This window comes from Panthera leo, chromosome B4 (assembly GCF_018350215.1).
Source record: "Panthera leo isolate Ple1 chromosome B4, P.leo_Ple1_pat1.1, whole genome shotgun sequence".
In the NCBI taxonomy this organism is placed as follows: Eukaryota; Metazoa; Chordata; class Mammalia; order Carnivora; family Felidae; genus Panthera; species Panthera leo.
The window spans coordinates 16,193,270-16,212,612 of record NC_056685.1 but is presented as its reverse complement, the minus strand read 5'-3'; the positions used below and the strand labels follow the sequence as shown (position 1 = coordinate 16,212,612).

General features: G+C 40.9%; 1 protein-coding gene across 1 annotated transcript in view; it reads right to left on the bottom strand.

Annotated features, from left to right (window-relative positions):
- TMEM236 (transmembrane protein 236) overlaps positions 1–16,033 on the bottom strand; it is a 32,225-nt gene extending 16,192 nt beyond the window's left edge. Inside the window, exons 1-3 of the mRNA XM_042945031.1 lie at positions 15,777–16,033; positions 4,390–4,462; positions 332–473 (exon numbers count right to left, since the gene is read on the bottom strand). Of these exons, the coding sequence (XP_042800965.1) occupies positions 332–473; positions 4,390–4,462; positions 15,777–16,033 (472 nt within the window). The remainder of the gene's footprint in view (positions 1–331; positions 474–4,389; positions 4,463–15,776) is intronic.
- Between the last annotated feature and the right edge of the window lie 3,310 nt (positions 16,034–19,343).

Below are 19,343 nucleotides of genomic sequence, written 5' to 3'. Positions count from 1 at the left end.
AAACTGAAAGGTTTTAAGGTTTCTAAAAATCTAAATCTATAATAATTTACTTAGATTATTTTCTTGCTAGAGTAAACATTAAGGTTTTTCTTATTAAATATTCGCTAAGTTTATTAATTTATCAGTACTACCAAAATACAAATAAGAATAACTATTTAGCTATCAAAGTAGTTTTTAAAATAATTATATTTAGATATCTCCATTTCTAATCTTCTAACTGTAATGTTAGAGGTAAGAAAAGTATGATAAACATGTCAACAGATAAATGGGTGACAGAAAGGTAAACAGTATGTCAAACTTTTAAAAATATTACATTTAAAAGAATACTTACATTTTTGCCACCTTCTAAGAGAATATATCCTGAGTTTTTCAATAATATCCACCACAATCAAGGAAGTCAGAACCAGAGAAACTGGCAGATCAGGTAAGGTATCAGGTAAGATATCCGCAGAACCATTAATACTCTTTTGAACCTGTTTTCCGAAAACCATTTAGAAGCATTACTTCTTTTGTACTGTCTTTGTTTAAAATTCTTTTAATAGTCTGGAAGCAACATTAAATTAATTACAAAGACATTTACTAAAAGACTAGAAGCTTGATTTCCAGCTTTTCAGGTAATCAATCCCATTGGCTGTTGAAGGATTTGTAAAGATGTAATAAAGATTCTTATCAATGGAAGAGCTTTCAGTTCAAGAGAGAGCTTGGTAAATACGCACCAAAATATAATAGCAGGCTCCTGGTAATGGTGGGATGGGCAATTTCTTCCAACCCTACTGCTAAGCAGAGCCTCTGAGAGTGCCTACGTCAAAGAATTAGGGGGATAGATATTGGAGTTCAGGGTCCTCCAAGAAGAGAGAGCCCAGGTAAACCCAGCCAGGTTTTGGGAGACTTCCTTCATCTGATTATGGTATCTACATAAAAACTTATGGCAAGCATCATATTAGTGGTGATATGTTAAGAGTTTTTCCTCTGAGATCTGGAAGATGACGAAAGTGCCACCATGATCAATTCTATGCAACGCTGTACTAGAAGTCCTAGCCAGTGTAATGAGGCAAGAGAAAGAAATAAACACTGATCAATTCTATGCAACACTGTACTAGAGGTTCTAGCCAGTGTAATGAAGCTAGAGAAAGAAATAAACACTGCAAGTATTGGAAAAAAAATAAATATATATCATTATTCATAGACTATATAATTGTATATGGGGAAAATCTCCATATGCAATAAAGGGAAAATGAGACTAAAAAAAATGATACCATTCAATGCAACCTCAATCAAAATTCAAAGTTTTTGTGGAAAATGAGAAGCTGATTCTAAAATCCATATAGAAATAAAAAGGACAAGGCATTTAGATGAAAAAGATATAAAGATTTACTCTTGGAAATATGAAGAGCCATTGTAAAACTACAAGAATTAAGTCAGTGTGGTATTGGCATAGGCATATAAAAGTAGGCAGTGGACAAAACAGAAGGCTTGAAATAGACCATGTATGTATACAGAGTGATTTATAACAGAAGCAGCAGTGCAGAGAAATGCGGGAAGACAGACTTTTTAATAAATAGTGCTCAGTGCATTGGATGCTATTTGGAGGTAAAAAACGGACTCCTTACTGCACAACATATACAAATATTAGCTTCAGATGGATTGTGAATCTAAAAGAAAATGGCAGGGGCACCTCGGTGGCTCAGTTGGTTAAGTGTCCAACTTCGGCTCAGGTCATGATCTCATGGTTCATGGGTTCAAGCCCCACATCAGGCTCGCTGCTATCAAAGCAGAGCCCGCTTCAGACCTTCTGTCCCCTTCTCTCTCTGCCCCTTCCCCGCTTGTGCTCTTGCTCTCTCTCTAAAATAAACATTTTTTAAAAATTAAAAAAAGAAAAAGAAAAGAAAATGGTAAAACATATAGGCTTCAAAGTATAATATAGGGGAATAGCTTCAGGACTTTGAGGGTCAGATTCGCAGTACGACAAAATCTCTTTACGTTGCCAAAATTACTATATCCATGAAAAAAAAAACCACTGGTAAATTGGACTGTTTTTAAATTAAGAACTCTTCACCCAAAATACCATTAAAATATTAAGTCACAAAGTGTGAATATACTTGCAATATATAAAATCAAAAAGGGCTTGAGATCTGAATATATTAAAAACTTCTGAATTGATTTTAAAAAGATAAGTAACACGATAGGGAAAAAATGGCAAGGTGAAAAAAGTGCTCAATTTCATTAATTTTTTTGATGTTTATTTATTTATTTATTGGGCAAGGGGAGCGGGCATAGAGAGAGAATCCCAAGTAAGCTTCATGCTGTCAGCGCAGAGTTCTTCGCGGGGCTTGATCTCACAAATTGTGAGATCATGACCTAAGCCGAGATCAAGAGCTTAACCAAATGAGCCACCCAGGTGCCCCTTAATTTCAGTATATTGGGGAATGACAATTTAAAACTATAATGAGATTCAAGAATATATGCCCAACAGAATGGCTAAAAGACTTAGAATGTAAGGCTAGCTAGAATATGCAGCAACGGGTATGCTCATTCTCTGCTAGCATTAAGTCTAAATTAGTAGAATCTCTTTGGGAAACTGGCATTTTCTGCTACAGCTGAACCTTTGAATATCTATGTCCCATCAGTTATACTCCTGCACATTAAATGAAATTCTTGCATACGTGCATCAATAGACATACTCAAAGATGTTCACAGCAGCATTATTTATAATAGCCAAAACCGGAAACAACTGAAGTGGGCATCAGAGGCAGAAGTGATAAATAAATTGTAACGTATTCATAAAATGAAATGAATGAATTCACTACACAGAATGAAAACGATGGAATACCATTGTACACAAAAGCCTGAATGACCCACACTTGTGAAAAAAAGAAGCCAGACACATATTAGGTAGATAGAAGAGAGATAAATGACAGATATAGATAGAGAGAGAGAGAGATAGAAAGGTATATAATTTTATCCCCAATTATAAAAAATTCAAAACAGACAAACCAATCTATGGAATTAGAAGTTAAGATAGAAATCATTGCAAAAAACATAGGGGTGGCTTTTAGGGAACTAGCAAAGCTTTATTTTTTGACCCTGAGTAGTGTTTACACAGGGATTGCTTTGTGGTATTACATTAATATTGTATATCGTATGTTTTATGCACTTTCTGATTTGTGTGTCACACTTGAGTAAAAAATTAAACAAAAGAAGGAAAAAAGCAATAGTGGGTAAGGACGTAATAGAAAAGAATCAAAAAGGGCAATCATACTACAAATGTATCATCATTTTAGGATAATAGGTTTCCTTAAAAGGTTGTACGCTAGGTGGGGGGAAGGTTGTACACTGAATTTTTAAAGGGAACCTCCTACATGCTTTACAGAGTCTTTTGGGAGGAGGGAGGAGAAAATGATAAATCTAGATTAAAATATTCACATATTGCTGTTTGATGCAAAGCACATCTATAGAGCCTTCCAAGGTTATTCTATACATTCACAGACTGTCCAAATGTAGCATCTAGGACACATTCTAACAATCATGTATTTCTCATGACGTCATACACTACCCAGGACTCCCTCCCCTCGTGACACCTATCATAGCTATTCTAATAGCCGACTGTTTTTCTCTCTACTATCAATAAGCAATTACTCAAGGCCAGAGACTCTCACATTTCCAGAGTGTTGTATCTCATTACCCAGCACAGTGCCTGGCATGTGATATGCACTTAATAACTACTTACTTGACATATAGATAAAATATGAAGTACTTTAATTTTTTCACTTTGGAGACGTGAAAATTACATCTTTCACAGCATTGTGCAAATTAATAAGGTTAACAGGGCATTCTTCTTTGAACTTGTCAGATAATAAAATTCTCACAGCCTGAAAGTTCTGCCTCTAATATTACTGTCCTGTAGATGCCTGTCTATCAGAATCCTTTTGAAGCTGCATTTAGTCAAAACATAAAGTCAAGCTTATTTTCAAATAAATCTCATGTGCAAATCCTTAGACAATGGATATATTATTAAAGGTCTGAGAACGTGACGTGTATTCCCTCTGGATATTGTTTAGAACTGAGGACACTCGAAAAACATTAGGTGAAAAGCGGCAAATGTGAATCCACTTTTAAATTCCTTGCTTTTTTATGATCTTGGAATAACGTTCCTCTCTTTCACACACACACATAGAAGATATTTTTTTTTAATTGGTTGCTAGACCTTCTTTCACAATCACAGAGGGGGAAAAGTGATCTTAGTACTTTAAATATTCATATTGCAGCTTGGAAGAAGACTGGATAGAATAAACTTTAGGAAAAATTTCGGGCACACCGTTCTATAATATTCCGGTAATAGAGGAAATTTTAAAATCTCAAAATCTTGCAGAATGATGAAAAAATCCATACCTCAGTCCCTGCGATAGAAAAGCTGAAGCTGGGAAGTGTGGTGAGTATAACACACATCATCATAACAGGTCTCCTAGCAAAGGACAAAAAATAAGCAAAAGCAATAATGTACAAGATCAACAGTTCCGGTTACATTTTGCTAATTTAGCAGTTCCTGTTCCATTCATCTCTCATTTTTCTAAGAAGCTACTACTTCCCTATTTCCATTTCCCAAATGTTTCAGTATGGCAAAGGGGAACACATGCAAAACCCAGAATATTTTCTAGAACAAAGGTTCACCACCTTTGTTCCAGAAAAAATAACTAGCCAGCCATGGACTTCCAAAGAGCATCACCGTGCAAGACAAATGACATTCAACATTTCCATAATTCCATAACTGGAATCCTGCCAAAAAGTTTCAGCTCTGGTGACCAACTGAAAAAAAGAATGTGACTTTTTTTTTTTTCTCCATGTTTGTTTATTTACTTTGAGGGGAGGAGGGGCAGAGAGGGAATCCCAAGCAGGCTCCAGGCTCAGTGCCACACCCAACACTGGGCTCTATCCCATGACTGCAAGATCAGGACCTGAGCTGATATCAAGAGTTGGATGCTGAACCGACTGAGCCACCCAGGCACCCCAAGGGCATGCCTTTCTTAAGTTATATTATACCCTATCATAACATTGATTTTTTTTTTTAAAGAAGACATTTAGAGATGCTGTACCAAGAATGCCTTCATTTAAAAAAAAAATTAATGTTTATTTACTTTTGAGAGAGAGAGAGACAGAGTGTGAGCGGGAGAGGGGCAGAGAGAGAGGGAGACACAGAATCTGCAGCAGGCTCCAGGCTCTGAGCTGTCAGCACAGAGCCTGACGTGGGGCTCAAACTCACGAACTGCGAGATCATGACCTGAGCTGAAGTCGGACGCTTAACCGACTGAGCCACCTAGGCACCCCACCAAGAATGATTTCAAATGAAAACATGTGGATATTTCTTACTTGAACTAAAAAAAAAATCGTGTGATATATATATATATATATATATATATATATATATATCACACGATTTTTCACACTGGTTTTTGGACCACTGGTTTTTTTCACAGTGGTTTTTGGACCACTTCTTAAAGCCTTCATGAACAATTAATCAAACAGTTATTGAGATATAATACTTTATGACTCTATATCATAATATCTTATGACAGAAAGAATTAAAATGCTCACTTAGCATTATTAATTGATAGGAAGACAAAAGATGCTCAAAGCTTTTCTATGATGAAATATTTACATTTCTGTTCCTTAAATACACATTTTACTAATTACACTTATATGATAATGTGTTTCGAAGTACAAAAAGTGCTGAACTCTTTCAAATAACTAACGATTTCTCCTTGGTCCTGCCATGCTTCTGTTAATCCCATCCTTGTCTTAGATGTTCTAGGTATAGACATAAGTTAGAGGGCAGGATAGACCCGTCTCCTAGCCAGACTCAGTACGACCTGCTAAAACCAGAGGTACAATGGGGTTTTTGAGAGGTAGCTTTGCCTCCTTTTCTGGTCCCAGATCCAGGTTCCTGCAGCACCTGGCTCTGGCTGGAGCCTTCATGGAGCCCTCTTCTTCTCAGCTTGTGCTCTAAAAGATGAGAGTGCCCCAGGGATTACTCCTGCACCTCCTCTTTATGCCTAATTGTCTCAAGCAATCCCATGGCTTTAATTTTATTTTAATGTTTATTTTTATTTGAGAGAGAGAGAGAGAAAGAGTGGGGAAGGGGCAGAAAGAGAGAGGGTGACACACAATGCAAAGCAGGCTTCAGGCTCTCAGCTGTCAGCACAGAGCCCAACACAGGGCTTGAACTTATGAACTGTGAGATCATGACCTGAGCCGAAATCAGACACTTAACTGACTGAGCCACCCAGGTGCCCCTCCCATGGCTCTAAATATCAACCACTTACCCAGGACTTCCATATATATACATAGACATAGATATAGACACAGACATAGACATTTTTTTTTTTTTAGCTCTGGGGTTGTATGCCCAACTCTGGCACCTCCACTTGGGTGTCTAATGGGCAACCCAGATTTAACATGCCTGAACAAAGACCTCACATCCCTGTTCCAATCATCAAATGCTCTCTGGTTTACTGCAAGTAGATTTACTGAAAGTACGTGTCACATCCATCCTTCGCTAACATCATAGCTCATTTACCATCATGTCTCATCTCCAAGAATTTCCTATCCAGTTTCCTGTTAATATTTCTATTCTTGCCTAGCAATGTTTTCTCCATAGAGCCAACTGTTATATTTTTAAAATGTAAAACACATCTTATCACTGCCCTGCTCAAAAATCTCCAACGATAAGGGGTTGGGTGAATGAGGAGTTAGTGTTGAGTGGAGACAAGAATGAAGACGAAAAGGTTCTGTGGACGGATGGTGGTGATGGAACAACAGTGTGAATGAGTTCAATGCCACTGATACGTACACTTAAAAGTGGTTAAGTTGGTAAATTGTGCTACGTGTATTTCACACAAAATACACACATCTTTGCATCTTACGTATTTTTTAAAAATCTCCAGTGGGTAAGCAATGTAACCGGAACAAATCTGAAACCTATTGCCCGAGCCTACATGTTCTACATGACGTGGTTTCTCTTCTTTCTCCTACTCTCTTTCTCACTTAGAATGACTTTCCTCTCCCTGAAACCCCACTTAACTCCAGCCATACTGGCTTTCTGGTTGTGTCATGATCACATCAAGCTTGCCTCATCTTCAAGTTGTACACTGTCTCTACCTTCTGCCAGATGCCCCCCATTCCTGGATCTTCCATGTTGGAGCCCTGTTGTCATTCCAAATTATATATATCTGCGGCCTTATGACCACCTGAAGTTCTGCTGATTATTTCTTGTTTATTGTTTCACACATTCCTCTTTGCTGATCCTCAAAGTAAGTTCCGTGGAGGCGGGAAATTTATCCGAATGGTCTCACTACATTATCTCCACTAGCTAAAACCACATTTTTGGAGCCTTTTTTTGTGCAGTGAGACTTATGAGAATCTGGTAAATCCGATGGACCTTTTTCAAAACAGATTTCTTTTTAAACAAAAACAGAGCAATTATGTTGAAATACAGTATTCCAAATTCTTTTAAAAATTTTATACAGGGATATATGTGCCCATCTATGAACACGTTGTCTCCTTATCTTCTTTGGAACGCTCAAGAGCTAGTGGAAACTGAAATCATTCATAATGTCAAGGTAGCAAAGATCATTAGCCATATTAAGAAGTATCTGCAACAATTGTAATGTGGTATGAAAAGATCTAACATATATGATATGAAAAGATCTACTTAATGAAGTTATTAGGTTCTGGTACTTGTAGTGTGCTTTGTTACCAACATGCAAAATGGAAAGAAATGCTAGTTTTCAGTTAGAGGCTACAGGGAAAATGAAGATGCAACCTGTTTCTAATCCAAGTTCTGCATCTTATGTATCCAGAAATAATGATAATCTGTATTTTAAAATCTTGACTTACTGCTAACATAGATTTATTATAATTTATTAATAAGTGTTGTGGGTTAAATTATGTTCCTCCCCAAAGATTATGTTCAAGTTTCAACTCCTGGTACCTTACAGTGTAACCTTATCTGGAAATACGGTCTTTCCAGAGCTAGTAAGTTAAAATGAGGTCATTAAGGTGGGCCCTCATCCAACACGACTGGTGTCCTTATTAAAAGGGAAAATTTGGAGAATGTACAGAGGGAGGATTACGTGAAGAAACGCAGGAAGACACCATGTGACGATGAAGGCAGATCTCAATCAGGGTGACGCATCTGTAAGCCAAGGAACGCCAGAGTGCCGGTGAACCACCAGCCCTCAAAAGGAACCAACGGACACTTCGATCTCAAGACGACTAGCCTCCAGAACAGGGACACAACACATTTGTCACCCAGTACTTTGCTATGGCTATGCTACAAAACTAACACAGAGCTTGCTCTACAGGTAGGGGGTACTACTGGTAACAAATACCTAAAAATGTGGAAGTGGCTTTGGAACAGGGTAATGGGTAATCTAGAAGAGTCTGAAGACACATGATAGAAACAGGCTGGACTGCCTAGAAGAGACTGTTAGAAAAATATGGGCATTACAGGAGATTCTGGTGAAAGCTAGGAGAGAAGAAGAGGAGAGATGTAGAAAAGCCTCTAACAATCTTAGAGAATACGCGCATTGTCCCAAACAGAAATGCTACAAACGTGAATGTTCAAGGTGTTTCTGGTGAAGTCTCAGGCAGAAAGGAGGACCATGTTGTTGGCAACTGGAGGAAAGGTGATCCTTTCTAGAAAGTGGCAGAGGGGTGCCTGGGTGGCTCAGTCGGTTGGGCATCTGACTTCAGCTCAGGTCATGATCTAGTGGTCCATGAGTTCGAGCCCCACGTTGGGCTCTGTGTTGACAGCTCAGAGCCTGGAGCCTGTTTCAGATTCTGTGTCTCCCTCTCTCTCTGACCTTCCCCCATTCATGCTCTGTCTCTGTCTCAAAAATAAATAAACGTTAAAAAAAATTTTTTTTTTTAAAAGAAAGTGGCAGAACCTTGGCTGAACTGTGTTCTGCTGGGTAGAAAATAGAACCCACAGTCGACAAACTCAGATATTTAGCTGAGATTTCTAAGCAAAACACTGAAGGCACTGCTGATGATAGCAAAATACAAGAGGACAGGAATAAATTGACGAAGGAATTGTTAGGCAAAAAGGAACCAGAACTTAGTAAAATATAAGAGGAGAGAGAGAGATAAATTGAAGAAGGAATCGTTAAGCAAAAAGGAACCAGAACTTGAAGACTTGGATATTTCTCAGTCTACCCATATTGTAGAAAATGAAAGGGTGTGTTCTAGAGAGGATACTAAGGGTGTGCCTTGTGAACCCAATCACCTATCTCAGCAGAAATACTGGCACTGCCAGCTTGGACTAAAGGGGGACAGAGATGGGACAAAAGGAAGGAAGGCTGTTAGACTTCTGGGATGCAACAGGCAGGAAATGGGCTGGTGGGGCTACTTGGCTGTGAATGTGTATTATCCTCTGAGATGGCTCTAGGGGACTGAGAGGCTCCACTGCAGGCCCAGAGGCTCCCTCCTTAGACCCAGAGGCCAGGAAAGGAAAGGCTCTCCCATCCTGAGGGCAGAACGTCCAGCCACAGAGGATTATTGTCAAGCCTTACAATTTAGTGACATTTGCCCTGCTAGGTTTCAGTGAATCTATTCTGCATGTGGGAAGAACATGAATTTGGGGGAGGGCCAGAGGGCAGACGGTCACAGGTTGAATTATGTTCCCCTAAAAGAGACATGTTGAAGTCCCAACCTCCTAGTACCTCAGAATGGGACTGTATTTGGAAATAGTGTTTCCAGAGGCAATAAGTTAACAATTAGGGTGGGCCCTAATGCAACAGGACTGGTGTCCTTATGAAAAGGGAAAATTGGGAGACAGATACGCACAGAGGAAAGACTATGTGAGGAGATACAGGGAGGAACACTATGCGACGATGAAGGTAGACATCAGGGTGATGCGTCTGTAAGCTAAAGAATGCTAAAGAGTGCCAGCAAACGACCAGAAGCTGGGAGAGAGGCCTGGGACGGATTCTCCCAACAGCCCTCGAAGGAACCAACCAACACCGTGATCTCAGATTTCTAACGCCCACAAGTGGGAGACAATACATGTCTATCATTTAAGCCCCCACGTTTGTGGTAGTTTGCAACAGCAATCCTAGGAAATCTATACAATGAAATTTATGCTGGAAATGCCACAGACACATCTTTGAAGGGGGACTCACGCTAAGGCTAGTGCAAGGCTTCAATGAGAGCACAACACGGCTGAGGAGAAGGACCTGTAGACATGGTGTAAGTCCGGATGGAAGATGAGTTAGGGCACTACAGAGCTCTGTGCGTGTCTGTAGTAAAGCATCAGGAAGAAGGTCTCCCCCAGGAGTAGGCCCACGAAGAAAGACCTGAGTTCAAGCCACGGTGAGTTAAAGATTCCTATTTGTGCGGCAAGAATTCTGACCATGAGATTTCTCACAGGGAAAGCACAGGGAACGGAATGCATCAGATAATAACTTGGGAAACCACTCTGCTCAGAAACTCCTAAACATTCTCGATCGCTAGCTCTTCAAGTCAAGGCTTCCTTCCTTGTCTTTCAAGGCTTCCCACAATCTGCCATTAACTTCCCAACAAAAAACACTAACCCCAGTGAGCTCATGCAACAAGCCAAGTTCTGCATTCATCCATTCACCCACTCATCCAAGCCCTTGTTAAATGTGTGAACTACACTCAGTTGTAAGGACAGAAAGACACGTAAGGCACAGTCTGGCTTTATGGCACTTATAGGCTCAGGAAGTTGCCTAAGCACAAGATGAGGTAACCGTGTGACAAGAGCAAGTTTTTCTAGGAGTTTTAGTCTCAGTTATGAGACTCCGTTATGAAAGTGACACTGTTGCAGTTGAAGTCAATACCTCACACCAATAGCTGCATCAACAGGACAGCTGGGTATCAATGAGATCATGTCTGGACATTAACAAGCCAGTCATCATCCCAAGGAAATATGCAAAAGGGAAAAAGGTCCAGAAATCACAGGACAAGAATACCTGATAAAGCCTGGACACTGGAGAAGAGAAGACTTCGCAGACTGCCATGGGACGTAGTTGAGATGTGTATACTTTTAAACATTTGAAAAACGTTCATATAGACACAGTGAGCTCAGGAAAGTCACCTCTGGAGACACGGTTTTGGGACTGATCATCATATAAGTGGCATTTTATATTATGAGCCAATGAGAGTACTTGCAAAGCAATAAAAAGGGAAAAATGGGGCAGGGGGAAATGGATAGAGCTCCTGGCCATGGCCAAATTCACTGGCATATAAAGGGAGGGCAGGGGCGCCTGGGTGGCTCAGTCAGTTAAGCTTCAGACTTCGTCTCAGGTCATGATCTCATGGTTTGTGGGTTCCAGCCCTGCGTCAGGCTCTGTGCTGACAGCTCAGAGCCTGGAGCCTGCTTCCAATTCTGTGCCTCCCTCTCTTTCTGCCCCTCCCCCACTCGCACTCTGTCTCTCAAAAATAAATAAACATTAAAAAATTTAAAAAAAGTTTTAAATAAGAGGTCCATTGTCTACCCGCATCGTAAGAAAGAGTGTCGTAGAACTCTCAGGTGCCTTCGAGCTTTAGGATTCTATGGTATAATGCCAATACCATTGTACAAGCAAGGGGAAGAGTCGATTTTTAAGGGGCAGGACTGATGTGCAGAAAACATTTTTCATGAAGATTTTTACTCTGTCAACAAGGACTGCAAAGGAAGGGGGATGGGGAAAAGAAGCAAAGGACAAGACACCAGCTGGTGAAGGCTACCAGAGCCCCAGCATCAGTGAAGAAAATGTTCTTCATTCTTCCCTGAACAAAACCATCAGGACAAATGATGTGACATCGGACTTGAATGTATGAAAACGTGGGGAACCATGGCCATGTATGATGGCCCTGGAAGTTAGTGCCTCACTGGGGTGAAGAAAACTGTCATGGAGAACACAGAGGTGATGCCAGAGACACTAAAGAGGGAGAATTAATGGAATTTGGTGACTTATTGCACAAAGTGGGAGAGAAAAGCACGTGTAAATATACTCTTTCTGATTTACTGGATACGGTGGGGCAAGGAAGAAAAAGCCTGTAGTCAAGTATCGGAAAATCATTGCTACTGAGTAGTTAAGGAGAGGAGAGTCCACTGGGAGACATGGGAGTGCTGTTAAGCGCCCATGTTTAGTTCACGGTGATTAACGGATGACCTTCCCGGGACTGAAAAGGGCAAGCTCTACTTCCTTCAGTTTATCCAGCCCGTCCGGCAGTGCCCAGATGTGATTCGTGCTGTGCACATGCCCTGTGTGTGCCACTGTGGAACAGTAAGGTGTTCAAGAGACCAGGCTGTGGAGACAGACCCCCCTGAAGTCAGCGTGGGCTCATGGCTCATTTGCTGGGATATATAATTTGGTGTGTTTGTAAATAGCTTTTCCTCATTCCTCAAATCATCTCCCTAGCCTATTACGAATTAAGACAGGCATCCCTGAAAAGAAACAATCATTCTAAAGAGAATGAGGAAGTGTCCCACAAAAGTAAAGAGCACTGGATTAAAGTTCAGGCTCTACTGTTGATTTAGTGTGTATGTCTTAAGCTCTCTGACACTGTTTCCTTCCTTACAAAATAGGAATTATATCCCTTGGTCAACCTCGTAACCCTGGTGTGCAGGTCAACTGAAAAAATAAAACATAATAGCACTGTATATATGCCAAATGCTTTATAAGATATTCGTTGATATCACGCTATTGGCCTTCATTTTTCTCGAAGGATAAAAGAGACCTCCAAGATTTTCTAAGTTCAAAGAGTATCACTGATGGCATATAATTTTCTTCAGTTTAATCAGCTTTATCATCAGTTCTACTATTTCTTATTTGGAGGATTAAACAAGATCATGTTTTAAATGGAAATACTAAATTCAGCCTGAGGTAATAACAATAATATGCACTGAATCCTTCCTATGTGCCAGGTATTACGCTTGGAACTTTATCTGCATAATCTTATTCCGTTTCTTAAAACGGCACTCAGGTGAAAAACCGAGGTTGTCCCCATTTTGCTCACGAGACAATTACAATTCAAAGAACTTAAGTAACTCATACAAGTCCTCGCAGTCAATGTCAAAGCTGGGATTTGAACTCAGGTCCGCACCTCTTAGCTGTGTGGCCAGGACATACACTCTACTAGCTGGGTAACTCATTCTCTCCTAAATACCAGATTCATGGGGCTAACAATGCCCATAGGAACCTACAGTAAGAGACAGCAATATGACAGCGCTCATGAATGAGGCTATGAGGAAATAATTTCACAGTTTCACTGAAATTACAGATAACCTATAGTGTATCTATTTAGAACACCTGGGGCCAGCCACACCTGCAAAGGAAAATGAAAGGCCAGAAGAGTGTTTCCCTGAAGAATTCACTGAAAGATGTAATTGGGACAGCCCAGGACATGTTAGCCCAAGGGGGACACGTGAACCAGATTTATAAAGCAGAACGTGCACTGGAAAGTAGAAATAAATGAAGGACCACACTGCCTTCCTTACTCTCAAATGCCTCCAGTAGATTCGGACCTTGTCACTCAAAGAGGCAGTTTAGGACAGTGGCTGAAATACCAAATATGGAGTCAGAAGGACAGAGGTCCAAAGTCTCGTCCTCTCACTCACTAGTTATTGACCAGGGAAGTTGCATAACCCTTCTCTGATAATAAGTTTCCCTTTGGGAATAATAATGATAAAATCATGAAAATAACTCCCTCACAAGATGGTATAGAAGGAAATGAAATTCACATGTAAATCTCTAAGCACATACGTCATCAGTAAAGAAGCAGTTATAACTTAATGATGATGATGATGGTAATAACTGATATGGAAGGTTTGCTGCCTGAATGATATTCAGAACCTAGGATCCTAGAGGTTTGAGTCAATGGCAAAAAAAAAAAAAAAAAAAAAAAAAAGAATCAAGGAGTGCCTTCCGGGGCTGGAGTAAACTAATAGAAAGCCACTGGTCATTTGGGTGTTCCATTCTTCCCTCAAAACTCCCAGCCCAGCCAGGAGTCCTGGACAGTCAAAGCAACTCCTAGGTGATATGAGGAGTGGAGGGCCCAGCTGAACTCCAATTCCACTTGACAGATATCCTGAGGATTCGGGTCAAGGTTTGGAAAATCCTTAAACTGCACCGATAAACGCGGTGTAAACCAAATGGTTTACTTCCGGAAACCCTTCAAGATCTTTGCCCTCGGGGAACTGAAAGTCCCCCCGGGCAAGTTTCATGGAGCCACATCCTAAATCAACACCTAAAGGACCTCTTGAACTCCACACTTCGGCTCTCCAGGTCTGCATCCTCCCAACAGTATTTCTAGCTAGATTTCCGTATCTATTATTTTTACATTTCTGCCCTTGTTAAAATCTCTGCTGCTTGCTTTTCAAGTGGGTTGATGTTGTTTGACTTTAAAATAAAAGATCAGCCTGAAAGAAGGGTTAACTTATCAAAGAAAACTAAGAAGTCTTAGATGAGTAGAAATCTGATCTAAAGTTCCAAAAGGGGAATGCCTGGGTGGCTTAGTCAGTTAAGCATCTGACTCTAGATTTTGGCTCAGGTCATGATCGCAGAGTTCTTGAGTTCGAGCCCCACATGGGGCTCTGTGCTGTCACTGCAGAGCCTGCTTGGGATATTCTCTCTTCCTCTCTCTCTCTCTGCCTTCCCCCCACTTGTGCTCTCCCCCCACTCTCTCTAAATAAATAAATAAACTTAAAAAAATAGTGGCATCTGGGTGGCTCAGTCAGTTAAGCATCTGACTTCAGCTTAGGTCATGATCTTACAGGTTGTGAGTTGAGCCCCACTTTAGGCTCTGTGCTGACAGCTCAGAGCCTGAAGCCTGCTTCGGATTCTGTGTTTGCCTCTCTCTCACTCTCACTCTGTCTCTCCCTCTCTCAAAAATAAATAAACACTAAATTAAAAAAAAATTTTTAAATAAATAAATATCTGAAAGGAAAAATATCTTAGTATCTGAAATAATTTGTACTCAATACAGGCGATACAACATTAGCTAAACTGTTAAGTTAAAGCAACATTAGATCTTAATTTATTTAAAATATTTCTGTATTATTATTGAAATAGTCCCCCCCACCACCAGGGTAAAAAAATTTACTAACATAGTAAAGTATTATTTTTAAAAATCTAAACGAAGGAACTGGGTGCTATATGTAAGCAATGAACCATGGGAATCTACCCCCAAAACTAAGAGCACACTTTACACACTGTATGTTAGTCAATTTGACGATAAATTATATTTAAAATAATAATAACAATAAAAAATCTAAGCAAAGGAACCAGTTAAAAATCTCAGTTGGCTAAAGGCCAAAGGATGCTTCAGACCCGAAAAACAATGCAATTAGACATTTCAAAATAGACATTACTTTGTTTCGTAAAGTAATGTAAATGTTTGTAAAAGTAAAATTCCATATTATCATTCTATAATTAAGATTTCTATAAATTAGCTGTGATAACTTTATGCAATTCAGTGTAAAAAGGAATTAGGGCCAACATATAGTACTCAGGGTATCATAGACTCATGCTAACTACAAACTTACGAATACATGTAATTTGTTGCTAACAGGCAGTAAAAAAGGCCTCTATAAAAATATAGAAGATACCATAATATCAATACAATTATAGAAATGGTGACAATGACTTCTCATTAATCATAATGTGCATATACATTATGTACATTTGTGCTATGCTAACATCCCTACACGTAGCACCTGAGAAATTCTCTATGAAAGCATCACAGAGATTCCTTGCTTTAAGAATCCTTTTACTTACCATCCTTTAATTTTTTTGGAAAAGGCATGCTTCCTGTATAAGAGAACTTTTATGGGAACCCAAATCAGCAGAGTCACTGAAGCCACATAGGCAATCGAACAGGAAACAATCAGCCAATAATGTGTTTTCTCAGGGTTCCCCGTCGTTGTTTGATAGGTGGTGGCAAACTGTTCCACAATCACAAGCGTGGGAATGGAGAAAGCAGCAAACTCGAAAAGCTCAAAAACCAGGAGCTTGATCAGTTTTCCAGAAACCATCCTGAGGAAGGGCAAGCTGCTGAAGATCAAACACTCCCCCTTTGATGGCCAGCAGCATATGGACACAGATACTCAACGACGATTAAGTTCTTTGTACCGAAATCACCAACCGGTGACTTTTTATTCTTTTATTGACCCTCATATGGTTCAATGATCTTCCAGCTTAACAAGCAAGGTCTCTTAAAGAAACAGAACAGTTGTGGAAATGACCACTTAATGTGTTTGCACAGCCATTATTCAGGGTCAAATGAACTTCTGAATGTTTTCGAGGCACTGGTGAAAAAGCAAGTCTTTGTAGCTTTGATTGCTAATTTGAGCACAGAGAAAAATTTATGCAATATTTAAACACCTGTTAAGTAGAACCACCAGAATCACCTAATTTTAGACTTAAAGGAGAAGAAGAGCTGTAATCCAATCCCCTATTTTTATATCTAAGCAAATCCAGGCAAAAAGAGATACCCCAAACCTGTGTCTTCATCGTAGAAGACTACCCCTCGCTTTCCTTCAAAGTGCTTTGAGAAGGGAGTTTGGATTCACATTGCCAACCTCCTAACCACACTTTTTCCTGGTACTTGAACTATTGATTCTTGCATATAAATTGCCACTGTGGCACAGGTTAACATTTTTATTTTGCTGGTCAGGAAACGAACACGGTGATGTTAGAAACCTGTTATCAGGATTAACATATTAACAGCAGCCTATATCGAGTCCAAAAGCATATCAAATATTTAAAAGGCAACAATCATCTCCATGAATATCCTTCCTTCCAAAACTTTTGAGCTCCTATGACGAGCACTTTGCTTTTGTTAGGTGCTGGGGTGTGAAGGTAGGTGAAGGACAGTAGGTTTCTGCCCTAAAAATGCTCACAACCCAGTGGAGAAAAGAAACCCGTGAACAACCAAAATAACTGAGGTCAGAAGTATAACGTAAATGCTATGGTAACTTAACGCAGAGAACTTCCTCTTCGGGCTGTGTGAAGGGGAGGGAAAGAGAAGGATGAGGAGGCAGGTTTTGGGGCATCAGTGACATTCCAGATCCACACACACACACACAAAAGACAGGAGGCCATAGTGGTTCTGAGAATCTGGTGTCGTGTGGCAGGAAGTAGGGACAGGTGATGTTAGGATTGGCTTTGAGTCGGAATGTAAACATTCCATGAACGATTTTGGTGTGGGGTGGTGTGTGTGTGTGTGTGTGTGTGTGTGTGTGTGTGTGGCAGGCAGTGAAAAAGCAACGTCGTCCGGACAGAGGAAGCACTTACTCCATCATTTGGAAAAGGAAGTGAGTGCTGGTGTGGAGGAAAGGGCAGGAGCAGCGCCCACCTGGAGGAGGGAAGGCAGCGGGGAGCCACAGAGCACCCGGAGGGAGATCCTTGGCTACAACCAGTGAAGGAAGAGGGGGGAGGAGAGCACCCGACCAACAGACCCCGAGTCTGATTCCTTCCACATGCTTGCCTCTTTAGACGGCTTGCCCTGTGCCTGCTGGCAGACTGACACAAGCCAGTATTTTTCTGGGTCCCTCGGGCCCTCTGCAGAAGGGGCCATGCGTCGCCTGGCTGCCCAGTGAACCCAGGACGCTGGCAGCAGCTCTGAGGGTTAACGCCTCCTGCCCTCCCGCTGCAGAATTAGGCAGCCGCGTCCTCCAGCTACTTTATCTGGACTTGAACAAAATTTCTATTGAAGGGAGACGAGACGCAAATTATATTCTAATCTCCTGGCCCTCTGTCTCGAGTCATCAGTGCTATGCTGTAGGGCAATTTCTTCCACAGACTTTGTACATTAATAGGAATTGTGACCTGAGCATCTGAAGACAGTTGTTGAATAAAACTGCCTGGCTCCACGCACAAGGACTCTCGCCTGGGTCTATAATTCCATTTGAAATGCTCAATTTTTATGCCCACGTAGGGGAATGTAAGAATGACACGCGCTCTGTATGTCTCACCTAGAATTTTCCTCTGGTTCCTAATCTCTCTTCACCTTTACCTTCAAAGACAACATTCGTGTGACGGGACCTGTTGCTGTCCACGACATGAACTGCACTGATAACAGTACTTTGTCGGAACAGGAGGGAGGCCGTGATTCCCACCCTCTACCGACAATAAGCCCACCCCCATGTAATGGAACAAGCACCTGTGTTAACACTGTTCGTGGAACACTTTCTACGAGCAGATCATGTAGAGACACAGTCCTTCCTTACATTCTGACTGGGGAGATGTTACAAATGCACAGGTAAGGTCTGAGAAGGTGTGATCCTGGAAGGTCAGGATGCTTCTCCAGCCACATCTGGATGAATAGGAACCCTGGGCTACAGAATGTCCCTCCATAACTGGGCCACTTGCAGCTGCTTGGAAATGTGAACTCAGACACATAGGGAGAATTTGGTCAGTGGAATGAAGGGAGGCCATGACTCTGAGTCAGGATTAAAACAACCCAGACTGTACATGCTTGTCACCCTGGCCTGTTGTGACACTCAGGACTCATTTGCTGAATGAACAAATGGAAGCCAAATGGTGAGAGAATAGAAGAGTGAGTACACAGAGGGTGAAAAGACAGGGAGATGCCAGCACATCAAAAAATGCCAGACCCTCCGTTGTGGAACATTCCAGTTCACATGTATTCTTAAAAACAGGCTCTTTGTTCTTTGCAACTGAAAGAGCTTGAGTACAACACAAAGGAATAGATTTCAGAGTAGGGGCCAAGGGACACCCGGGTGGCTCAGTCCATTAAGCGTCTGACTTGGGCTCAGGTCATGATCTCACAGTTCGTGGGTTTCAGCCCCGCGTCTGGCTCTGCACTGACAGCTCGGAGCCTGGAGCCTGCTTCGGATTCTGTGTCTCCCTCTCTCTCTGCCCCTCCCCTACTTATGTTCTCTTTCAAAAATAATTAAATATAAAAAAAAGGGTAGGGGCCAATATTACACAAAAACAATACGTAAAATTACTGGGTGATTCAGAAGAGAGGGTTGAAAAAAATCAAAGCAGAGTTGATCAGAGAGGTCTTCTCAGAGGAGGTGAGTTTTGGCCGAATTGATTTTTGTATTGACTCAAAGCAATATCCATATATTACTACAGCAAACTTCTCTGTATCATACAATGACATTTTCTTTGAAAAATAGTTCTGTGGATGCCTGGGTGGCTCAGTCCATTAAGCGTCTGACTCTTGATTTCAGCTCAGGTCATGATCTCACACTCCCAAGTTCAAGCCCTGCATCAGGCCCTGTTCTGGTGGTAGGAAGCCTGCTTGGGATTCTCTCTCTCTCTCCCTTTCTCTCTGTCCCTCCCCCACTTGTATACTGTCTTTCTTTCTCTCTT